Genomic DNA, 24,592 nt, shown 5'->3' with positions numbered 1-24,592 from the left:
ATAGACTCGTTTTCAAAGACGCTATGACAGAGCGTAAATACAAAGCTCATTCACCTGCGTTCAATTTCAAGTACATTTGGTATTTATAGAACGACAGACGTACGCAATTTTAAACAAGCGCAGCCCGTTTTATAAATAATACTTAGGTCTGTTTCGAAAAATGTGCTTTGGTTACGTGCAAGTCAAAGATGACGTTCAAGTAATTTTTTATAAATGAGGCCCCGGAGCTCTGTGAGGGTCGGGACTAATGTTCAGATATAGGAAATTATCTCTGAATTAAACAATAGGGAGATCACCACTAAACCCTACACTAGACCTTGGCGGGACGCTCAGAATCATCCCCAAACATAAGTCTTGTGGTATGGTTAGGTTAGGTGAAATGGAGAATGTTGTAGAATGCTTCACGGGCCATCCAACCTCGAGAGTACACTCACCGTAGACCTTTCCAGGCTAGAACAAAGACGACTTCCTGCCAAAGTCACAACGTCAGACGTTCCTGTCCGCTTAAAACATCAGTCCAAGCCCAGGGATTAACGATATGCATGCCATTCGCTCATAGTGTCTGAATGTCATTTTTTACTTAACATTGTAAAAACAAAGTCTTTTTTTTTTTCTTCATGTGGTCCAGCTTATTGGAGCAGAGGATAGTATTACTTGATGACTCAAGCTTTTCAGCTGGCATTGTTCCTTGTTTAGTACTGAATCCTTCTTCTGGAATAAGTTTATAGGTCCCTTCAAAAGGTCCGGCCACACGTCGCCGTTTGCATCGAGCCAGTGGGCAATGTGTTGGTCCAGCTGCCCCCTCTGTCCCCCCCCAGGGTAGCTCCATCCATCCATCCACCACCACACTGGAGCGTCTGAGAAGCAGGGGTGTGGCCTGTTTGTTGTTGTTGTTTTTTTAAAACTAGATGTCGACTCCAAAAGCCCTGCGTTGGGGGTTGTATGCTCTGCTGCTGGGGGGGGGGGGGGGAGTCCTGGGCCCTGCTGTCCGTGTGTCTCTGGGCTCTGTCCGTCCGTGTGTCCGTCTGTCTGTCCTGTCCCGTCCTGTCTGTCCGTCCTGTCCGTCTGGTCTGTCCTGTCTGTCCCTGGTGTCTCTCAGCTCTCCACGGCCATGGCAGAGATGACCTGCTGCAGCTTGTATGCCAGCTTCTGTTTCTGGGCCTGCTCGTCCTGGGCTAGGGCCTCCATGACCTGGAGCACACAGACAACAGGACGTCACTTTACAGTGAGAACAATGGTGTGTGTACTGTGTTATGAGGGGGTGCTAAGCTCCCACATAACAAACCTAACAGGGACCCCATAAACATTTATCAATGAGCCCCCCCCTTAAAAGTCACTAATGTTTGTTAGGCACCCCCCAAGAGTAAATCTATCATTTGAAATTGTGTGTGTCTGTGTGTGTGTATGTCTGTGAGTGTGAGTGTGAGGATACGGAGGTCAGAGCGGCCCACCTCTTGGCTGTACTTGGTGACGTAGACGTAGATCTCGTGCAGGGCGCTGAGCACGTTGAACTCGTTGGAGTGCTGCCGCGCCTGTTCAGCCAGGTAGGCGCTCATGTCCTGGTCACTGATGGCGGGGAGCCGGTGGATGTCTGCGTAGTACCTGAGGGGAGAGAGACACGGCGCTGTCAGTAGCCCTCTGTGTATGTGTGTGTGTGTGTATGTGTGTGTGTGTGTGTGTGTTTGTATGTGTGTGTGTGTGTTCGTGTGTGTTTGTATGTGTGTGTGTGTGTGTGTGTGTGTGTGTGTGTGTGTGTGTGTGTACAGAAACAGCCTAACACGACTCGGACAACTTAGAGCCTGTGCGCACACTCACCGTTCATAGGTGTCGTCATCACAAACGTACACAGAACAGATCACACACACACATCCAAACGGCAAGGTTTACCTCTCCACCCAGCTCTTGTAGTTGGGGATGTCCTTGGCGTAGAGCAGCTTGGTGGAGGGGGAGTCCTTGCCCAGGCGGTGTTCGGAGGTGGAGCAGGAGTCCATGAAGGTCTGGGCCACCACAGACAGACAGGCGTCGGTGATGCTGCTCTTGTGGATGTCGAACACGAACTGGGGGTTCTTGATCACGTTCACCCAGAAACGCAGAGGCAGGCTGGGGGGCAGAGAGAGAGAGAGAGGCAGAGAGGCAGAGAGGCAGAGAGGCAGAGAGAGAGAGAGAGAGAGAGAAATACATTTATACACTTTATAGACAGTAAGAAAAGAAGAAGCATTGCTTGTCACCATAAGCGATGAATAAAAGTGCATTAGGCTTAGATATATGTATTTGACAAATGGACTTCTAGAAAAATCTACGCGCATCTAAGTCCAGGCAGTTAAGAGTCCATTAGTGCCTATCTGCCGCGCCCCCCTCTTCATTTGATGAGTTTAAAATAGCTATCGCGCTCAGGCTAAATTATCTTTCATAGCAGATTTATCTTGCCTATGCGACCTTGAACCTTTGAATTAAACATTAACACTAGAACAGCCAATGTAGCCCTTTGCACTCGATCAAATTTCTGGACCCTCCTTTCATGGCTTTTCCTAGATATGTGCATTCTACCACCCAGTATCCTTACATTTTCTAAATCACATCAGGATAAGCTAGTATAAAGCTATTTCGCAGTTTTCCTGTGTAGGAGGCAGGTGAATTTTACAAGAGGCGGCAACTAGTGGTCGTTGCGTGTAAGTAGCAGCTTAAAGACTATGGTCGTTTGACCCCCGAGACGGCGCTAAGAGTAGGTGAAATAGGCACGGCTGTCCTAGTGTTAACTCTGGTCACCGATCCGCTCCCTCTCACCAGTTGCTCTTCCAGGTGTGCCGTACGTCCGTGTCGTGGATGCCGTGCTTGTCCGCCTGCTCGTCCAGGAAGTCAAACATGTACTTGATGGCGAGGGGCAGGGCGGTCCCCCGACACACGGTGCTGAACAGCGTCTCGAACAGGTCGTCCACAAACTTCTGCAGTGTGCCCTGAGGAGGGAGAGCACGCCACAGCAACATTTAGAAGACACACTCGCACACACACACACGCACGCACGCACACCAGGCAAGGCACATTTATTTGTATAGCATATTTCATACAACAGGGGCAATTCAAAGTGCTTTAAATATAGCACGCATGCACGCACCCACACACATACACACACACAGACTCACACTCACAATCACACACACACGCTCACACACGCTCACACACACACACACACACACACACACACACACACACACACACACACACACACACACACAATCCTTATGGACTCAAAAGGCTGTGCCCTGTCTCCAATCGAAAACACAGTTGCTTTTGAGAAGGTGAGGAGAGGAAAAAGGATACAGGGAATCAAGGGGCCCTGGTCTCTCATGGAACTAACTGTGTCATTTCTACCCCCCCCCCTCCTCCTCCTTAACCTTAATAAAAGGTTAATGTGTCATTCAAAAAATCTGATGTAATGTACATGAGTAATAGCGTATTAATAATCTAAATGAGTGTCACCCTCCATACCTTGGTGGCCAGTAGCCTGGTCAGGTAGATCTCAGACACCATCTTGCTGCCACGCTCGCCCTCCTTCTGGTCTCCGTGCTCGTGGTTCTTGACCAGGTGCCACACCTTCACCCCGCTCTCCGTGTCCGCGCTCAGCAAGGGCACCCGGGAGTGAGGGCTGTCTGGGCTGGTGGGGGTGGAGCGGAAGGTCGCGTCTGCGTGTGTGTGTGTGTGTGTGTGTGTGGGAGGGGGGGGAGGGAGAGGGTTAGGAGGTTAGGGTGTAAGGGTGTAATTACCATAGTAACAACATTGCATTCACATAATAGTTCCATATCTCCATCATTTTGAGCGGTTTGTGTTATGGCTTATTCCAGTGTAGAAAACACAACCTGCTTGACGCCAATGTAACACAATTTAACATTACATACCACATAGGTTTTAGAGGCAGCGTGACACGGTCATAGATAGGTCCTGACACAAAAGGAATCCTCATGAATACGTAATGAGTCATGAATAAATGATTGGGTGTTTGTTTGTGTGTTAGAGGGGGCTGTAGATAGTGTTGGTTGTGTGTTAGAGGGGGCTGTAGATAGTGTTGGTTGTGTGTTAGAGGGGGTTATACAACAGTTAGTTCCGACCAAGTCATTTAATTGGATTTGAGTCGTTCCATGAGTTACGATATACAGTATAACAGCACTGGGACCTTTAACTATATGCATCAGTCCGCCGCACAGATGTTCTACTAAATTACCGTTAATTAGACTACATGTTTGTGTTCAGGTTACTAGGCAACAGTCCATTTGAAGTTCAGTTGCGGAACTATTTTTGGTTTATTTTTATGATTAAATAAACAAACAAATCATAATCTGTTGTCGCTTATTACTGTTAACTAATAAATCGCGCTGTAGAACTGTTGTATAAAAGCAATATCACACTCGAGGTTGTGCTGTTGTGATTGTTTTCGGTACTCGGCCTGCGGCCTCGTACCTACGACCGAATCACAGCCGTGCTGATATTCAGTATAACACACTCCCTCTCGTGTGATATTGCTTGATTATAGATAGTGTTGGTTGTGTGTTAGAGGGGGTTATAGATAGTTTTGGTTGCGTTAGAGAGTGTTATAGATAGTGTATAGAGGGTTATATAGATAGTGTATAGAGGGTGTTATAGATAGTGTTGGTTGTGTGTTAGAGGGGGCTGTAGTGTTGCTGTAGTGTTGCTGTAGTGTTGCTGTAGGCAGAAGGAGGACTGACCATATCTGCTGATGCTGCGGGGGAAGCTGGCGGATGCGGGGAGGTTGTAGGACGACATCTGCTTGGGGACCAGAGCCACCACACAGCGATCTGACACCTGCAAGAGACACACGCACACACACACACACACACACACACACACACACACACACACACACACAGGTTCTATCAGGGTCAGTTGGACCCGAATTATCATCTGAATCATCACTGGATTACAGTATTTTGCCCCAGGGAGGGGGGGTCACTTGCATTTCAATTCAGTCAATTGCAGAAAGTCAGCTAAGATTCCAATTCCAATTCCAAAATGTTTTGTTGTATTGGAATAGGGAAGTCAAGTTGACTTCCTGAATTGACAGAATTGAAAAGGAAGAGAACCCTAATCCTGCTTTTCCCGCCAGAAACTTGATATTCATTTGGTCCGAGCCCTTTGAAGATCTATAAAGAGTTTGTTGCCATTGTTGTGCTCCAAGTTAGAGATACCCTGAACACGCTCCCTCAAACCTTTTATTGTGACCAGCCTAAGGCACATCTGTGCAATAATCTTGCTGACTAATCAGCATCTGGATATGCCACACCTGTCAGGTGGATGGAATATCTCGGCAAAGGAGAAGTGCTCACTAACACAGATTTAAATCAATTTGAGAACAACATTTGAGAGAAACAGGCCTTTTGTGTACATAGAAAAAGTCTTAGGTCTTTGATTTCAACTCGTGAAAAATCAGAGCAAAAACAAAAGCGTTTATATTTGTGTTCAGTGTATATACCGCCACACTCGGGCATAATAACACAGCTTGTAGAACAGGGGGGAGGCTGGTGGAGGTAGACATCAGAGGACAGGCACATTGTAATGCATGGAATGGAATGAGGAATGGTCTGATACCGTTCTTGCATTACAATGAGCCTGTCTGTCCTCAGATTTACAACAGCCTTCATGTCCTGCTGTGCTGTTGCTGTTGCGTCTGGCGGGGACGCGTGCTGTGGCCCAGCCTGCTGCAGTACGACCGGCTCTCAGCCACCAACATTAAACAGCCGTCACACTGTTGTCTACGAGCTGCAGACGGGAGCCGCCACAAAGCGAAGGTAAACATGAAAGAACAAACAGTTCTAGAAATCCGCAGAGTAGGGAAGAGTTACAGAGAGTCGGGGGGGCGGGGGGGACATTTCCATTATTTTCTCTGCGGAGACTCGACGTGACGGAGCAACATTTTTCATTTCCTTAATCGATACACACATTAAGGCTCCGGCTTCACCCCCCCCCCCCCCCACTCCCTCCTCTGACGAAGCCGGATTGTCTTAGGCTTAGTCTCTCTTCATTACCAGCCCTGTTTTAAAAAAAACATTAAAAAAATAAATAAACCAGCTACACAGACAGATGGATGTGAGCTGGGAGCAGGAGTGATGGTAATGCATCTGCCGTGTGCTTCTCTATCTGCAGCTGATAAGGCGTGATGTGAACACACCGGCCGTGATCTGTCTGCAGTGGAGGAGCACTGGGGATAGATGAGAGCTAGCTAGTGTTGCTTCTCCGTAGCATGGGGGGGGGGTTGAGCCTGGGGGGGAAAGGCATATCCTAGTTCAGGCTTTCTGAGGTGAAATTAGTTTTTTGGTCGATTGAGAATTGCACGCTGGGAATGAAACATGTTTTTAATTGAGCCCAACACCCTGCCGTGTACAATGGCCAGAGAAAGTAGTCAACTCACGCACACGCACACGCACACACACACAGAGTATGTGTGTGTGTGCGTGTTGTGACTACTTTCTCTGGCCACAGTGTGTGTGTGTGTGTGTGTGTGTGTGTGTGTGTGTGTGTGTGCATGTGCGTGTGTGTGTTGACTACTTTCTCTGGCAAACAGCATCAGTATGTGTGACACACACACACGCACACATCCAGACACATTCTGATGCTGTTTGTAGACTACAGTTCAACATTCAACACCATAGTCTCTCTCCAGACTCGACAGCCAGCTCAGGGGCCTAGGCATCAACCCCAGCCTATACCACTGGATCCTGGACTTCCTGTCAGACGGTAAACAAGTGGTGAAGATGGAGATCCGCTCCTCTGACCATCAGCACAGGAGCCCCCCCCCAAGGCTGTGTCCTAAGTCCCCTCCTCTACTTCCTGTACAACTACGACTGCGTGGCCACTCACAGCTCCAACACTGTGATCAAGTTTGCCGCCGACACAACAGTGATTGGCCTGATCACAGACGGCGACGAGAAGGCCTACAGGAGTGACGTCGACCGCCTGGGTGGGTGGGTGTGTGTGTGGGTGTGTGGGTGTGTGTGTGTGTGTGTGTGTGTGTCTGTGTGTTGACCTGGTAGTGCATGAGTGTGTTGAGCCTCTTCCAATCACTCTCTATCTTGGTGGTGATGTCCTCGTCCTGCAGGACCACGCGAGCCGTCCTCCCCTGTCGCCACTCTGTGAGAGAAACAGACACTTATATATACACAGTATATACACATGAATATATACATATATATTCATCTATACATGAATTTCTTCTTGTCGTTAATTAGGCATGAGAAGAATTTACATTTTTGCCATCGTGGCATTTAGCAGATGCCTTTATCCAAAGTGACTTACAATACAACACAGAATGAGAAGAATGAGTGTGTTCAGAGTGTATTCAGAGTGTACGACGACACATGATCTATACATGGTAACCCGAAAGGGTTGTTCCGCTGTCCCTGTGTCCCTGAGAACCTGTTTGGATTCCATGTATCACCCAAACGGGTTTCTCAAAGGGTTCCGCCACAGGGACAGCGAAGAACCCTTTGGGCAGGAGAACACGTGCATTAGAATGAGCCCGTCCTCTGATTTCTACCTCCACTAGCCTCCACCCTGATGTCATAGTCGTAGTAGAATGCGTAGTATGTCTCACCCAGGTCCATGTCGGCTGCCAGGGGGCGCTGTGAGAAGGGCATGTTCTTATAGACGATGTCCAGGATCTTCTCCTTCACCTGCGTGATGGTGTCACAGTTCAGCACCTTGACGGGGATCTCCGGACTGTTCTCGTTGTCGGGACTCACACAGCTCAGCGTCTGAGGAGGAGGGGAGAGGAGGAGGAGGGGAGGAGAGAGGAGAGGAGGGGAGGGGAGCAGGGAGGAGAGGAGGAGAGGGGAAGAGTAGAGGAGAGGAGAACAGAGAGGAGAGGGGAGGAGAGGAGAGGAGAGGAGAGAGGAGAGGAGAGGGGAGGAGAGGAGAGGGGAGGGGAGAGTAGAGAGGGAGAGGGGGAGAGGAGGAGAGGGGAGGGGAAGAGTAGAGGAGAGCAGGGAGGAGAGGCGGAGAGGAGAGGAGAGGAGAACAGAGAGGAGAGGGGGAGCAGAGAGGCAGAGCGGAGAGGGAGAGGGAGAGGAGAGGAGAGGAGAGGGGAGAGTAGAGAGGGAGAGGGGGAGAGGAGAGGGGAGGGGAAGAGTAGAGGAGAGCAGGGAGGAGAGGCGGAGAGGAGAGGAGAGGAGAACAGAGAGGAGAGGAGAACAGAGAGGAGAGGGGGAGAGGGAGGGGGGGAGAGGAGAGGGGGAGCAGAGAGGCAGAGCGGAGAGGGAGAGGGAGAGGAGAGGAGAGAGAGGTGTTGTTATTACCCACAGTTCCACCGCTCTTTAAATTGGCTGTTGGGAGTTGAGGCTCGGGCCAGAAATGTAATTTCACACTTCCAGCGGGCCGCGGAGCGCGTCCCTGGTTCCCGGGCCCTGGCGGGCGGGCGGCATTAGATGGGTAATGAGACACGGCCTCTCTGACAGGACGATCAGGGAGGTCTCTGTGCCTCCCAGGCTTATGTCCGAGGGAGGGGGGGGGGGGGGGGCACACACGGTGTGTTTCTGCTTTAGATCTGTATCGTGAAACGAGGTATTGGGATACAGTTCCTGTAGTATTTTTCAGCTCCAAGTTGTATTGTGTTTATCGCATCGCGTTTTAACACTAGGACAGCCATGCCTATTTGACCTGCTATTAGAGCCGCCTCGGAGGTGAAATGACCATAGTCTTTAGAATAGGAAGCTGCTACTTACACACACAGACCACTAGTTGGCCGCCTTGTAAATTAGCCTGCCTCATACACAGGAAAACTGCAAAATAGCTTCATACTAGCTTATCCTGATGTGATTTAGACAATGTAAGGATACTGGGTGGTAGAACGCACATATCTAGGAAAAGTCAGGAAAGGAGGGTCCTGAAATTTGATGGAGTGCAAAGATATAACATTGTTTTACTCAATTGGTCAAATGACCCCACCCATGGCTGTTCTAGTGTTAAACGCCATCCTGTGTGTAATTCCTGTAATTTCACCAGTTTTAATGATTCATTCTTGTTTATTTAGGAATCTGAATGAATCTGTTCCTCTAAGGCACTGTTTCTACTGACAGAAGCACACGCACACACACACACACACACACACACACACACACACACACACAACCACACAGGACGTGGCCCAAGAACATTTCATTAAAAGACGTCGAGAAGGCATGCCTCCCACCGCTAACACGCTGTACTGTAGACAAACTAATGGACCAAAAACCTATTCTAGAAGGTTTACAACAGCATCATGTGACACATGTAGATAATTCTGTCGATGGCATAGCCTTTATCTGGGGCCTGGCTCACCAGTGTTTTGTATTCAATCTGCTGTCGGATGAGTTTGTCTTCGCTCAGGGAGTAGCGTGCCTCCCCTGTGATGGAGTCGATGGGACCCTTCTCCATTTGCTGCTTGATGGCGCAGTACAGCATGAACAGAGGCTCCCCAGCACACTCCTTTATAGCCGGCAGAGGAGAAAAAGGAGGGAGGAGAAGAAAGGGAGGGGTGGGAGAGGTGGAGAAGAGAAGGGAGGGTGGGGGGGGGGGGGGGTAGCGAGAGCAAGATGAAAGGAGGGGATGAGAGCAGTGAAGAGGCGAGAGAGAAAGGGAGAGAGAGAGAGAGAGAGAGAGGAGGAGGAGGAGGGGGAGAGAGAGAGTGAGGAAAGGAGGGATGAGATAAGGAAGGTGTGGGAGAGAGTAAAGAAGAGAGAGAGAGAGAGAGGCAGGGAGAGTTGGGGGAGAGGGAGAGAGAGGAAAGGATGGATAAGAGGAGAGGAGAGGAGAGGAGAGAGAGAGAGAGGCAGGGAGAGTTGGGGGAGAGGGAGAGAGAGGAAAGGATGGATAAGAGGAGAGGAGAGGAGAGGAGAGAGAGAGAGAGGCAGGGAGAGTTGGGGGAGAGGGAGAGAGAGGAAAGGATGGATAAGAGGAGAGGAGAGGAGAGGAGAGAGAGAGAGAGAGGCAGGGAGAGTTGGGGGAGAGGGAGAGAGAGGAAAGGATGGATAAGAGGAGAGGAGAGGAGAGGAGAGAGAGAGAGAGGCAGGGAGAGTTGGGGGAGAGGGAGAGAGAGGAAAGGATGGATAAGAGGAGAGGAGAGAGAGAGAGAGAGGCAGGGAGAGTTGGGGGAGAGCGAGAGAGAGGAAAGGATGGATAAGAGGAGAGAGAGAGAGAGAGATGTCGGTGAGCTATGATACAGTCAGTAGATCAGCGGAGCGCGACGCGACATGTGACATAATAAACCGCAGCTTGCTCCGCTTCAAGTTGTCGACAACCGGCGAGTCTTCTTTGACCTCTGAGGTGAATAGTATCACTCCACATTGTTCATAAAACCCATCAATAATCTACCGAAGAAATATATAACCACACACTATAAAAGACCAGGGAGCAATCCCCCGACGCACATCGGAATCCATTTGGTATCGAATCAATAATAATCACTTGAAGGGATTGCAGTGATGCATCATAGTGACACCTGTCGTGATGAGGCTCCCAGGCTGCCCATATTACCTTGAGAAACTTCTGCAGCAGGAAGGCGAACCAATTTGTCAGCATCTTCTCCGCCACCGACTCTGTCCTGCAAGACGAGGGAAAGACAACTTTTTTTCTTAACACTCTTAACAGCCGTGCCTTGTTCACCTACTCTCAGGGCCGCCTCTGGGGTCAAAAGACCGTAGTCTGGGGGCGCTTAGGTGGCGTAGCGGGTTAAGCGTCGACCATGTTACCGCAGGGTCCCCGGTTCGATTCCGGCCGGGGACATATCCTGCATGTCATCCCTCCTCTATCTCTCACCCATCCTTCCTGTCTAAATATCCACTGTATCTGTCAATAAAATGAAAAATATGAGTGGGATTGCCCCACTCAGAAAAGAATAACTTAAAAAAATAAAAAATAAAAAAGACTGTAGTCTTTGGAATGGGAAGCTGCTACTTACACACAAAGACCACTAGTTGGCACCTCTTGTAAATTAGCCTCCTTCCTACACAGAAAAACTGCAAAATAGCTTTATACTAGCTTATCCTGAGGTGATTTTGAAAATGTAAGGATACTGGGTGGTAAAACGCACATATCTAGGAAAAGTCATGAAAGGAGGGGTCCTGAAATTTGCAAAGGTATACATTTGTTTTGACTCGCTTGGTCAAATGATCCCAACCATGGCTGTTCTAGTGTTAAAATATTTGCGAAAGGCGAAGATGCCCCGAATAGTGGTGAAAGAGTGTTCTGATGATTATTTTATGGCGAAGAGAAATAGAGCGGTCTGAGTGTGTAGTTGTTGTTGTTGTTGTTGTTATTGTTATTGTTGTTGTTCAAAAGGAAAGTAGTGTCCTAGTCTAAGTGGTCTCAGTAGAAAGTATGCTATTTGGGTCAAAAGCTACTTTAAGTCCACTATCTTTCCTTCCTCTCCATCTCTCCCTCTCCTTCCACTCCATCTCTCCCTCTCCTTCCTCTCCATCTCTCCCTCTCCTTCCACTCCATCTCTCCCTCTCCTTCCTCTCCATCTCTCCCTCTCCTTCCTCTCCATCTCTCCCTCTCCTTCCTCTCCATCTCTCCCTCTCCTTCCTCTCCACTATCTTTCCTTCCTCTCCATCTCTCCCTCTCCTTCCACTCCATCTCTCCCTCTCCTTCCTCTCCATCTCTCCCTCTCCTTCCACTCCATCTCTCCCTCTCCTTCCTCTCCATCTCTCCCTCTCCTTCCTCTCCATCTCTCCCTCTCCTTCCTCTCCATCTCTCCCTCTCCTTCCTCTCCATCTCTCCCTCTCCTTCCTCTCCGTTTTCTGGCTGGCTGACGTCGTGACGTGCTGACGTGATCCAAGATGGCGCCGACCATGGCTGCTATGTCGCTACAGTTTGTTGTGTTCTGTCTGTTCTGTGTCTCTGTGTCCTGCCTAACGTCGTACACAAACGACGTTCTACTGCACATGAGGGGTTTAACCCCACCGGACATCTTCCCCAAACTACTCACCCGTTCCACGGACATTCTGGATATGCTTGTGAGGGGGACCGCGTTTTTCGCCAGAGCTGTGAGGTGGATCAGAAGGCAGCGAGGTCGGAGAGCTGGCTGTTTGGTTCGCCTTCGGCGGAGAGGGACGCGACCACCACTCCCGGGCATATTCCTGAGCAACGTGAACTCCCTCTGCAATAAAATGGATGAACTCCGGTGTCTCGTTGCAAGGAACAGCGACTTCCACTCCTCGGCTGTCTTCGCGTTCACGGAGACGCACCTATCTTCATCTGTCCCTGACGAGGCGGTGGAGCTAGAGGGATTCTCCGCGTTCCGGGCTGACAGAGACTTCGAGGCGGTGAGCAAGTCTAGGGGAGGGGGTTAATGTTCTTTGTAAACGTGCGCTGGAGTTCCGAGGTGACAGTGCTCCACAAACACTGTTCCACGGCTATAGAATCCCTATTCATCCTCTGCCGTCCATTCTATTCCCCCCGTGAGTTCAGCTCATTCATTCTCGCGTGTGTCTACATTCCACCTGATGCTGACGTCACCGCAGCAGTAGACACACTGGCAGAGCAATTGATGAGGGTGAACACTCTGGACCATTGCTACTGTACAGCTCGTCAAGCCTACCATTCTGTCCCCCGTGCTGCACTGGGCTACAGTGACCACATCCTCATACACCTGATCCCTCGCTACAGGCAGAGGTTAAAACTCTCTAAACCTGTTGTACGGCGATTCAGGGTGTGGTCCAGTGAGGCATGTGAGCGACTCTGCACCTGGTTGGAGAGTGCAGGCTGTGACCAGGACTTGGTGGAGTGGGCGGGGCCAGAGGCTGGTAACAATCTGGATGTATACACAGACACTGTTACATCATTTATCAGCTTTGGCGAGGAGGTGTGTGTCCCCCTCCGCTCCAGGAAGTCCTTCAACAACGACAAGCCCTGGTTTTCATCCCAACTCAGGCGTCTGAGGTCAGAGAAGGAGGTGGCTAGGCGCAGTGGGGACGTGGACCGGGTCAAGCAGGCCAAGTACAGGTTCGCCAAAGCGGTGAAGGAGGCGAAGCATCGCTTTTCGGAGAAGCTGCAGCAACAGCTCTCTGAGGGGGATTCCGCCTCCGTCTGGAAAGGCCTAAAGACCATCACCAACTACAAACCCAGGTCCCCGCTGATGTCCGACAACCTCCCTCTCGCTAACGAGCTGAACGAGTTCTATTGTAGGTTTGAGAAAGAGAGGTTCCTGCCCACCCCCGCCCTCTCCCTCCACACCCCCCGGCTACAACCACCACCCCCGTCCCCCAGGGGGGCCAATGTCCCTCCTGCTACCCCCCCCCCCTCCCCCCTCCCCCCCCCTCCCTCCCCCCCTCCTCACCCGCCCCGCCCACCCCCACCCCCCTTTCCCCACCCCCTCTCTCTGTCACAGTGCGAGAGGTAAACAGACTGTTTAAGAGGCAGAATCCCCGGAAGGCAGCTGGTCCGGATTCCGTCTCTCCCTCTGTCCTGAAGCACTGCGCCGACCAGCTGGCCCCGGTGTTTACCCACATCTTCAACGCCTCGCTGGAGCTGTGTCACGTCCCAGCGTGCTTCAAGGCATCAACCATCATCCCCGTCCCCAAGAAGGCCAAGGTCACAGGCCTCAACGACTACAGACCCGTCGCTCTGACCTCTGTCGTCATGAAGGTCCTGGAGCGCCTTGTCCTGGCCTACCTGAAGCTCATCACAGATCCTGTGCTGGACCCCCTGCAGTTCGCGTACAGAGCCAATAGATCCACGGAGGACGCCGTGAACATGGCTCTGCACTACGTACTAGAACACCTAGACACTGCAGGCAACTACGCCAGGATCCTGTTCGTGGACTTCAGCTCGGCCTTCAACACGATCCTCCCACACATCCTGGAGCACCAGCTATCCCTGCTGCAGGTGCCGGTCTCCACCTGCAGGTGGATCACGGACTTCCTGACTGACAGGTCTCAGCGGGTGAAGCTGGGGAAGAGCATTTCCAGCTCCAGGTCCACCAGCACGGGCTCCCCGCAGGGCTGCGTCCTGTCTCCAGCACTATTCTCCCTTTACACCAACAGCTGTGTCTCCCGCCACCCCTCGGTCAAGCTCCTGAAGTTTGCAGACGACACCACCCTGGTGGGCCTCATCTCCGGGGGGGACGAATCTGCCTACAGGGGTGAGATCGAGGGGCTGCAGAGCTGGTGCAGTTTAAACAATCTGGAGCTAAATGCTCTGAAAACAGTGGAGATGGTGGTGGACTTCCGAAGGAAAGCAGCCCTGCCCCCTCCCATCACGCTGGGAGGTACCCCGGTGGCCTCCGTGGAGTCATGCCGCTTTCTAGGCATGACCATCTCCCGGGACCTAAAGTGGGAGCAGAACACCGAGGCCCTCACAAAGAAGGCCCAGAAGAGGATGTTCTTCCTCCGGCAGCTGAGGAAACTCAGGCTGCCGAGGTCCATGATGGTCCAGTTCTACACGGCCATCATAGAGTCCATCCTCACCCACTCCATCATCACCTGGTTCCCTGCTGCAACGACCAAGGACAAGGCCAAGTTGCAGCGGGTGTTACGTTCAGCAGAGAGGGTGATCGGCTGTCCCTTGCCCTCCCTCAACTCCCTGCATGACACCAGGGCTCTGAGGAGGGCAAGGAAGATCATGGCAGACCCCTTCCACCCCGGCCACGGCCTCCTCACCCTGCTTCCCTCTGGAAGAAGGTTGCGGCTGCCTAAGGCACTGAAGGCCCGCCACAGGCTCAGCTTCTACCCCTCAGCCGCCAGGCTGATAAATGACTCTGGCTTCCCCCTCCCCCCCGCCCCCAAGTCTGCCCAGGACTGAACTGGACTCACTGTAAAAAACTCTGCACTGCACTTTATACCGCACTATCCAATGCACTGTTGTCTGTCCTGTGTTGTTGTTGTGTTGTCCTGTTTTTGACATGTGAAAAAAGTATAAACGCACTTGCTGTGGTGACGAAGCAAATTCCTATATGTGTAATGCATAGTGGCAATAAACGTTATCTGAATCTGAATCTGAATCTGAATCTGAATCTGAATCTCTTTCTCTCCTTCCACTCCCATCTCTTCCAGACTGTGTCACTTGGTCAGCACATACGTACAGTACCAGTTTGGACACACCTTCTCATTCAATGTTTTTTTCTATATTATTTTCTATGTTGTAGATTAATACTGAAGACATCAAAACTATGAAAGAGCACATATGGAAGTATGTAGTAAACAAAAAAGTGTTAAACAAACCAAGATATGTTTTATATTTTAGATTCTTCAAAGTAGCCACCTTTTGCTTTTTTAGTGGTTTTCTCCCACGTATTCTAGAGAAGAGAATGCTGGGCGGTGTTCACAGTTTCCTTTTCCACTGACACACACACACACACACACACACACACACACACACACACACACACACACACACACACACACACACACACACACACACACACACACACACACACACACACACACACACACACACACCAAGCTGATTGAGAGAATGCCAAGAGTGTGCAAAGCTGTCATCAAAGCTAAAGCTACTTTGCTACTTTGAAGAATCTAAAATATAAAACATATTCTGGTTTGTTTAACACTTTTTTGTTCACTACATAATTCCATATGTGTTCTTTCATAGTTTTGATGTCTTCAGTATTAATCTACAATGTAGAAAATAATAAAAAAATAAAGAAAACCATTAAATGGGAACGTGTATCCAAACTTTGACGGAAAGCATCTCAAACACAGACACCATATCGCTTTTATCGGCGTTGAATATCGGTGCTTCAATCAATGCATTTCCTGTCCCCCCCCCAAACCAAACAAACTCACTCGCTCTTCTTTTCTACCATGCCTGTGTTCTCTCTCTCCCTCCATCACCCTTGTTTATCTGTCACCAACCTCCCTCCCTCCCTCCCTCCCTCCCTCCGCCTGCATCACATTAAGGTTGGGCGTGTTTATCCTCCGAGCAGCAACCTTGTACTGGCTCCCGCATTAACTCAGCCCTGTGTCTAATGAGTGTGTCTAAGAGTGAGTGCCCCCCCCCCCTTCCCCCACACACCCGCTACCCCCCCAACCACCCCTAAAACACCTCATACAAGATTCATCAGGCCCCTCTCTCTCTCTCTCTCTCCCTCCATCTCTCTCTCCCCCCCCCTCTCTCTCTCTCCCTCTCCCCCCCTCTCTCTCTCTCTCCCTTTCCCCCCCTTTCTCTCTCTCCCTCTCCCCCCCCCTCTCTCTCTCTCCCTCTCCCCCCCTTTCTCCCCCCCCCCCCCCTCTCTCTCTCTCTCCCACTCTCTCTCTCTCTCTCCCCCCCCCCCCCCTCTCTCTCTCTCTCTCCCAGCCCTGGGAAAACAATGTGCAGATAGAGAGAGGTAGAGGAGGAGAAGAGCTACTCTGGATGAATGTTTCATGAGTGGTACACAGAGGATAAACCACGCTGACAATGGCCGCTGCTTTTACCCTCTCTCTCTCTCTCTCTCTCTCTCTCTCTCTCTCTCTCTCTCTCTCTCTCTCTCTCTCTCTCTCTCTCTCTTCTCTTCTCCTCTCTCTCTCTGTCTGGCTCTCTCTCTCTCTCTCTCTCTCTGTCTTTCACTCTTGTTCTCTTTCTCTCTCTTTCTCTTTCACTCTCTTTCTCCTCTCTCTCTCTTTCACTCACTCTCTCTCTCTCTCTCTCTCTCTTTCTCTCTCTTTCTCTTTCACTCTCTTTCTCCTCTCTCTCTCTTTCACTCTCTCTCTCTTTCTCTCTCTCTTTCTCTTTGGCATCCCTCCCTCTCTTTCTCTCTCCACTTTCGCTACTCTCCCTATCCTCTTATCTGCCCACTCCACCACCCTCTATCTCCCATGACCCTCCCCCTCCCCCCCCCCCCTCTCCCCCTCCCCCCTCTCTACCTGCGTAGCAGAAGCTTGGGGTGGTTCTTGCTCTCCAGGTTGCGTTCGATGAGGTCGGAGAGCAGGTGCTTGAGGACGTCGGTGGCGTACTCCAGGCGGCCCTGCAGCGCTGTCATGATGAGCGACGCCACGTAGCCGCGGTCGCGCATGCTGAAGGAGCGCTGCAGCTCCAGGGTGCGGATGAACGTCAGCAGGAACGTCTTGTTGTTCACCAGGCCGGCGAACTGCTTCAGGGCCTTCTCTACGCTCTCCTGGCCGCGGCCCGGGATCTACACACACACACACACGCAGATGTACACACGGAGAGATGTACACACAAACATGCATGCATTCTCTCGCGCACGCACACACACGTGCACACACACACACACACTCACACACACACACACACACACACACAGATGTACACACAGAGAGATGTACACACAAACATGCATGCATTCTCTCACACACACACGCACACACACACACAAATAGGCATGGAAACCTTGCATACACATTCTTCCATTCTTTCTCTCTCTCACACACACACACACACACACACAGGCATACATACATGCATACACAGTCTCACACACACACACACACACACACAGGCATACACGCATACACAGTCTCACACACACACACACACACACACACACACACACACAGGCATACACGCATACACAGTCTCTCACACACACACACACACACACACACACACACACACAGGCATGCATACACGCATACACAGTCTCACACACACACACACACACACGCAGCCTCCTCACCTCCAGCTCCCTGAGGACAGGGTGGTCGTCTATCCCAGGGAACAGGACCCTCATGGTGTAGGTCCGGTAGTCCAGGTGGGGGATGCCGGCCCGGTCCAGATCACTAGTCAGCTCGTTGATGTCTGTCTGCAGCTCAGCGAAGGCTGGACACACACACACACACACACAACATACACACACACACACACAGAGGCACCCACGCACACACACACACACACACACACACACACAGAGGCATGCACACGCACACACACGCACAAGCACACACAGACACAGACACAGAGATACAGACACAGACATCCATACACACACACACACACACAGACACAGACATACAGGTGGTAAGTGAGAGCTCCAGCATGGTTGTGAATCCTCAGTATTCTATCTTAGCGTTCTATGGGTCCTGTGTGGAGTTGAGCACAGAGCTTCCAGCTGCCAGGATCCAGGTAAAGCTTAACTACAGTTAGGAGCAGTTTGGACTCACTTATCATATGAAAGATGTGTTCTAGATGCTGTCGTTGGACGTATAAAGGGAATAGTTATGGGGGCTCCATCTCTCGGGCTGGCCAGGCCACAGAACTATTAAACTAAACTGCTTTTTTAATGCTTTTTACATTTCCTGTCTTTTTGCAGCTTTCGAAACCAGCTCCTAAACCCTCCTTTCTCCCGTAAAACATTTGTGACGCGTTCCAGTCTTTTGGTCCTCATATCAGCAACCAATCAAAATATTCCGACTTTTCTATTGAAACACAGTACTACTTTTCAACGTTGTTGAGAATCCCGACACAAACTCGCTAGTCGAGCCAAAATACCGCAACGCAATGGATTGGGTGAGTAATCCCCACTGCTACCTAGTTAACTAGAACACTACTTTACATTGTTAGAAGGCACAGAAAACAAGCTGTGTCAGTTGACTAGCGATGTGTCATTGGTTTTCAATCGCGGAAATGTATTCACATTTTTCGGAAGAAAAGTCTGATCGTTCCATCAGATCCCGATATGCGGACCAAAGCATTAGAACGTGACACGATAGTGTTTCCGTGGTCTTGTCATCCGTGATCCGAGGGGTTCAGACAGGGCCGGTCCTAGGCATAGGCGAACTAGGCGGTCGCCTAGGGCGCCAAATGCCTGGGGGCGGCATTATTTTTTTTTACATTTAAATAATTTTGTCTCTATGAATTTCATGTCTCTATGAAAATATGTCTCAGCCTACTGTCTATTTTTGTCTTGAAACCATTGTTGTCCATATTTTTACTGTTGAATGTGTGGGTGGTGATGAGGCAGTACTGGTGGCTTAATGTGGTGGTGGTGGTGGCGCCCCTAACATTTGGGAGGGGGGCATCAAATCATACTCTCGTCTAGGGCACCTAAATGCCTAGGCCCTGGGTTCAGACTCACCCTCCTTGCACTCCAGCGCCACGCGGGACTCCAGGTTGTCCATCTGCATCTGCAGCCTCTTCAGCGTCAGGTCGTTCTCGTGCGACTTGCGCCGGTAGGCCAGCAGCACGATGATGACGATGACGAAGAGGAGGCCTCCGCCGGCCGCGATGCTGAAGATGGCCGGCAGCGTGAGCAGGGTGTCCGACCGGATGTGGACGGTGCCGGGAGAGATGTGGAGACCCCCGACCTGGACCTGGAGACGGGACAGACAGGCACACGCGCACGCATGCACGCACGCACACACACAAACACATGCACACACACACACACGCACGCACGCACGCACGCACACACACACACACACACACACACACACACACACACACACGGATCAGTGTGAACACTCATGCACATAGTAACACTGCTGTTGGCTATACTGTGTCCATCTGACTGTAATGACGTGTATTAAGTACTTTTACCTGGAATGTGCAGGAGTTCCTCACAGACAGACAGACAGACAGACAGATAGATAAACAGACAGACAGACAGATAGATAGATAGATAAACAGACAGACAGACAAGCAGACAGACAGACAGACAGATAGACAGACAAGTCTTCCTCACAGACAGACAGACAGATAGATAAACAGACAGGCAGACAGACAGACAGACAGATAGACAGACAGACAGATAGATAAACAGACAGATAAACAGACAGACAGATAGATAAACAGACAGACAGACAGACAGATGGATAAACAAACAGACAGACAGACAGACAGATAGATAAACAGACAGACAGACAGACAGACAGATAGATAAACAGACAGACAGACAGATAGATAAACAGACAGACAGATAAACAGACAGACAGACAGATAGATAAACAGACAGATAGATAAACAGACAGACAGACAGACAGATAGATAAGCAGACAGACAGATAGATAAACAGACAGACAGACAGATAGATAAACAGACAGATAGATAAACAGACAGACAGACAGATGGATAAACAGACAGACAGACAGACAGATAGATAAACAGACAGACAGACAGACAGACAGATAAACAGACAGACAGATAGATAAACAGACAGACAGACAGATAGATAAACAGACAGACAGACAGAAACAGACAGACAGACAGATAGATAAACAGATAAACAGACAGACAGACAGATAGATAAACAGACAGACAGACAGACAGACAGACAGATAAACAGACAGACAGACAGATGGATAAACAAACAGACAGACAGACAGACAGACTGACCAGGACTTTGTGCTGGCCTGTGAGGTTGGGATAAACAAACAGACAGACAGACAGACAGACTGACCAGGACTTTGTGCTGGCCTGTGAGGTTGGGCGGCTCACAGAGCAGCTGCGTGTCGGAGACGGTCAGGGTGCAGGGCGTGTCCCCGATCCACACCGTGTAGTTCAGCCGCGCCCCGCCAGACGCCGAGGGCACCAGGTTACGCCCCTGCGACACACACAGGGAAACCCCGTATGGCCCCTTAGCTCAGCTAGCTCAGAACAATTGATTTTCATCCGGGCTGACAGATTAACAACGGCGATATGACGCTCACACAGTGAGCTGACTGGAGCAGCTGTCGTCCAACAGTCATCCGGTTACATCATCGGGCGCAAGGTCATGTCAGATATCACATTCACCAACACAATAACAGAGGACCGGAATGGAAGGTTGACATTTGGACGTCTGAAAGAAGCTTGTGCTACAGTGCCGCGGGTTGTGTGTGTGTGTGTGTGTGTGTGTGTGTGTGTGTATATACAGTATGTGTGTGTGCATGTCAGTGTGCGTGTTTGTGTGCATGCGTGTGTGTGTGTGTGTGAGTGTGTGCGTGTGTATGCACATGCGTATGTGTGTGCATCTGTGTGTGTGCGTGCATGTGTGTATGTGTGTGCATCTGTGTGTGTGTGTGTGTGTGTGTGTGTGTGTGTGTGTGTGTGTGTGTGTGCATGTCAGTGTGCATGTTTGTGTGCATGCGTGTGTGTATGTGTGTGCATCTGTGTGTGTGTGTGTGTGTGTGTGTGTGTGTGTGTATCGGCCTGCCCCCCCCCCCCCCCTCCCCCACACACCTTGAGGATGATGGGCGAGCCAGGCTTCTGCTCCAGCACCCCAGACAGGCTGAGAGGCTCCAGGTAGGGGTTGGGGTAGTAGATGAAGCTGGTGCTGTTGTAGGTGAGCAGGGCCTGCACGTTGTTGAACACGAAGCCAAACTCCTCCACGTGCTTCACCGCCTCCTGGTGGTCGGGGCTGGACTCTGCCTTCAGGGACGGGGCGAAGCAGCTGATGGTGGTGGTGTTGAGCACCTTACACACCTGGGGAGAGGGGGAGGAGGAGGAGGAGAGGGGGAGGAGGAGGAGAAGGAGGAGAGGAGGATGAGGAGAGGAGGATGAGGGGAGGAGGAGAAGGGGATGAGGATAAGGGGAAGGAGGAGGAGGAGAGGAGAGGTACAGGAGGAGGAGAGGAGAAGAGGAGGTGGAGGAGGAGGAGGGGAGGAGGAGAGGGGGATGAGGGGGAGGGGAGGGGAGGGGAGGGGAGGGGGGGAGGAGAGGGGGAGGAGGAGGAGGTGGTGGGGAGGAAGAAGGAGGTACAGGAGGAGTAGGAGAGGTACAGGAGGAGGGGAGGTACAGAGTGAGAGAGAAGGAGGAGAGAGAGATAGAGAGGGAGGAGGGGTATAGGGAGAGAGGGAAGGAGAGGATGAGCACAAAGAGAGAGAGAGAATGAAGGAGGAGAAAGGAAGAGGTTAGAGGTGGTTAGAGGTACTGTATGTTAGCAGTGGACACGTGTGTTACCCAGGGAACACATGTACAATTATGTTACCAAGGGAACACGTGTACATGTATGTAACCAAGGGAACACATGTACAATTATGTTACCAAGGGAACACGTGTACACGTATGTTACCAACGGAAAACGTGAACACGTATGTTACCAAGGGAACACGTGAGCACATATGTTACCAAGAAAACACGTGAACACATATGTTACTGTCGAATATTTCTCTGTTTCAGTGATTAAAGAAGAGGTAAAAACTCCTGGCCAAAGTTTAAAAGTATTTATTCAAAAAAGATCGGGTCCTCAGATTACAGGCACACGAAACAGTCACAACGTGATTCGAGGTAGTCAGCAGGCAGACCGCTCCAGACTCAGCACAGAGGTTTTATAGCGGCCCTCAGCCAATCACATCACAGTATGTTCTTGGCCAATCATGATCCTTCCTTCTAGGCCTCTGATTGGCCTAGACCCTCGGGGGCGTGCATGTGCGTGTGTGTGTGACTGCGCATGTGCGACAATTGAAAATCTTCCCGAGATCGTTTGTAATGAAATAATAAAAGTATTTAATAAAGTATATATGAAGTAATAAAAATATACGTGTAATATGTGTAAAATATACGTGAATATATGTGTAAGATATACGTTATATAAGAAGGCTATTAATGTGTAAAAATATACTACATTACTAAGGGAACACGTGTACATGTATGTTACCAAGGGAACACGTGAACACGTATGTTACCAAGGGAACACGTGTACATGTATGTTACCAAGGGAACACGTGTACATGTATGTAACCAGTGACCAGACTTACGTTGACGGACTCATAGCCAGCATACTTGACTCTGACCCTGGGCTCCTGCACCACGTCCAGGTTGGTGCCAGTCACTGTTAGGGTGGTGTGGCCGCTAGGGACGGACGGACAGACATACAACCATCACACACCGTCACATGACACCATCACATGACACCTTCATATGACACCATCATAGACCTTCATATGACACCATCATATGTGTCACGTTCTAATGCTTTGGTCCTCATATCGGGATCTGATGGAATGATCTGACTTTTCTTTTGAAACATTTGAATACATTTCCACCTTGTTGACATTGGCTTGTTTTGTGAGCCTGCTAACAATGTGAAGTACTGTAGTGTCCAAATGTGCATACTGTTATGGCCAATTTTACTTTGGTCTTTATTTTGGATGATTTGTGTTTAATGTTTTGAGTTATATTTATATTTCATGATTAATGTTTATTTTATGTTTTTGGTTATTTATGTAATGAATAGCGTTATGTTTTTGGTTATAGAAATATTCATGTTTTAGGATAATGATATGGATAATGGAAGTCGGAAAATGGATGATTATATTCTAAAAGGAATTAATTTGAAGTACAGAAGTTGGATCATTTGATTAATCATTGGACCACGTTTGAAAAGGACAACTGTTTGAAAGATCAAACCTTGGGGAATTCGTGAGTAGCAGTGTTGATTGAAGGTAGGAAAAATAACTGTAATATACGAGCCGCTGCGCTCGTTTAAGACTGCTTGTTACGTCCACATGTGTCCTTGTTGTGTTTCCTTCCCTTCTGTGTTCTCCTCTGTCATTCTCCATCCAGGTGTTGTCAATTGGCCAATCATTCCCTCATTCATCATCTCACTCCCATCCAATCAGAAGGCTGCCCATTCTCCAATCAGAGGGCTGCCTGTCTGTTTAAATGCTCCTTCTTGTCTCCCATTGTTAGTCGACTGTTTAGTTGTGTTTTGTTTGTTAGTTTGTCGACTCTTAGCTTTAGGTTATTTGTTATTTAGTACGTACTTTTCCATTTTCCATTTAGTAGTTTGTGTAGATTAAGATTAAGTTGGTTGTTTGTTTATTTTATTTAGTATTTGACTATAGTTTATTTTCTATTTTTGTATTGTCACACAATAGCCATAGGAAACAGGCTTAGGTGAGATACCCTTGGGTATACATTACATCACGTAGCCTCATCTATGTTACAGTAGGCAAAGGAGCGGCTGTCATTATGTAGAATTGTACACTGGTAGGGTCACACTTTATTATTTTGTTTCTTTGGGTTGACACCGCTCATAGTCTGCCTGTTGTCCTATGGCTTGTGTTTTTGTACACCACCATTTGTTCATTAAATCATTGCACTTTAGTTCGTTCGTCTTGTGCCTTTTATTTAGTCTTTTCCCTCACACACTACAAGTGTACGTACACCCTTTATGTTACGGCTCCCCTCTACACCCCCTAGACGTAGAGCCATAAGACCTGGGGTTCGTAACACTGGGATAACATATGGGATAACAAGCCTTCGCGCTTGTCAATGAACTGCCGCGCTCCAACACCTATTTTAAACCCTGTGAATTGTTTAATTGTTGCCTGTGTAAAAGCACAACTGTATTGACTCTGTTGAAAGACCTTTTAACCATTTAATATGGAGAATAAAGGAGACGATGAGATGATTGCGAGGGAAAAACAACTACCGGTATATCAATTAATCACATCACGTAGAGGGAAACTGGGTGTCCTCACTCGCAAGTGTAATGAAATAAACGCGCTTATGGAGGCTGGATTTTGGTTGAAGTGTGATGAAGTGGGAACGAGTAAAATTATGGCTGATGAAGTGGACACATGCGACAATGATTTGCATGGAAATCATATAACGGCCAGGCCGCAATGCAAATAAGAATTAGTTCTTATTGGCCTGCCTGGTTAAATAAAAAAATTATAATAAAGTGTTATAGTTAACTAGGTAGCAGTGGGGATTACTCACCGAATCCATTGCG

The 24,592-nt window shown here is 49.5% G+C and overlaps 1 protein-coding gene across 1 annotated transcript in view; it reads right to left on the bottom strand.

The window, feature by feature from the left end:
• Positions 1–1,095: 1,095 nt before the first annotated feature.
• Positions 1,096–24,592, bottom strand: part of LOC308173017 (plexin-A2-like) — a gene marked incomplete at both ends in the record, with an annotated part of 36,441 nt that continues 12,944 nt past the window's right edge. The window contains 16 exons of the mRNA XM_080547983.1: positions 1,096–1,191; positions 1,452–1,602; positions 1,888–2,100; positions 2,785–2,954; positions 3,487–3,680; positions 4,719–4,815; positions 7,034–7,137; positions 7,601–7,760; positions 9,322–9,468; positions 10,516–10,582; positions 16,842–17,110; positions 17,615–17,757; positions 19,013–19,247; positions 20,333–20,476; positions 21,094–21,336; positions 22,611–22,704. Of these exons, the coding sequence (XP_080404109.1) occupies positions 1,096–1,191; positions 1,452–1,602; positions 1,888–2,100; positions 2,785–2,954; positions 3,487–3,680; positions 4,719–4,815; positions 7,034–7,137; positions 7,601–7,760; positions 9,322–9,468; positions 10,516–10,582; positions 16,842–17,110; positions 17,615–17,757; positions 19,013–19,247; positions 20,333–20,476; positions 21,094–21,336; positions 22,611–22,704 (2,527 nt within the window). The remainder of the gene's footprint in view (positions 1,192–1,451; positions 1,603–1,887; positions 2,101–2,784; positions 2,955–3,486; positions 3,681–4,718; positions 4,816–7,033; positions 7,138–7,600; positions 7,761–9,321; positions 9,469–10,515; positions 10,583–16,841; positions 17,111–17,614; positions 17,758–19,012; positions 19,248–20,332; positions 20,477–21,093; positions 21,337–22,610; positions 22,705–24,592) is intronic.

This window comes from Nansenia antarctica (assembly GCF_963989245.1).
Source record: "Nansenia antarctica genome assembly, chromosome: 18".
Lineage (NCBI taxonomy): Eukaryota > Metazoa > Chordata > Actinopteri > Argentiniformes > Microstomatidae > Nansenia > Nansenia antarctica.
This window is presented reverse-complemented; position numbering and strand designations above follow the sequence as displayed.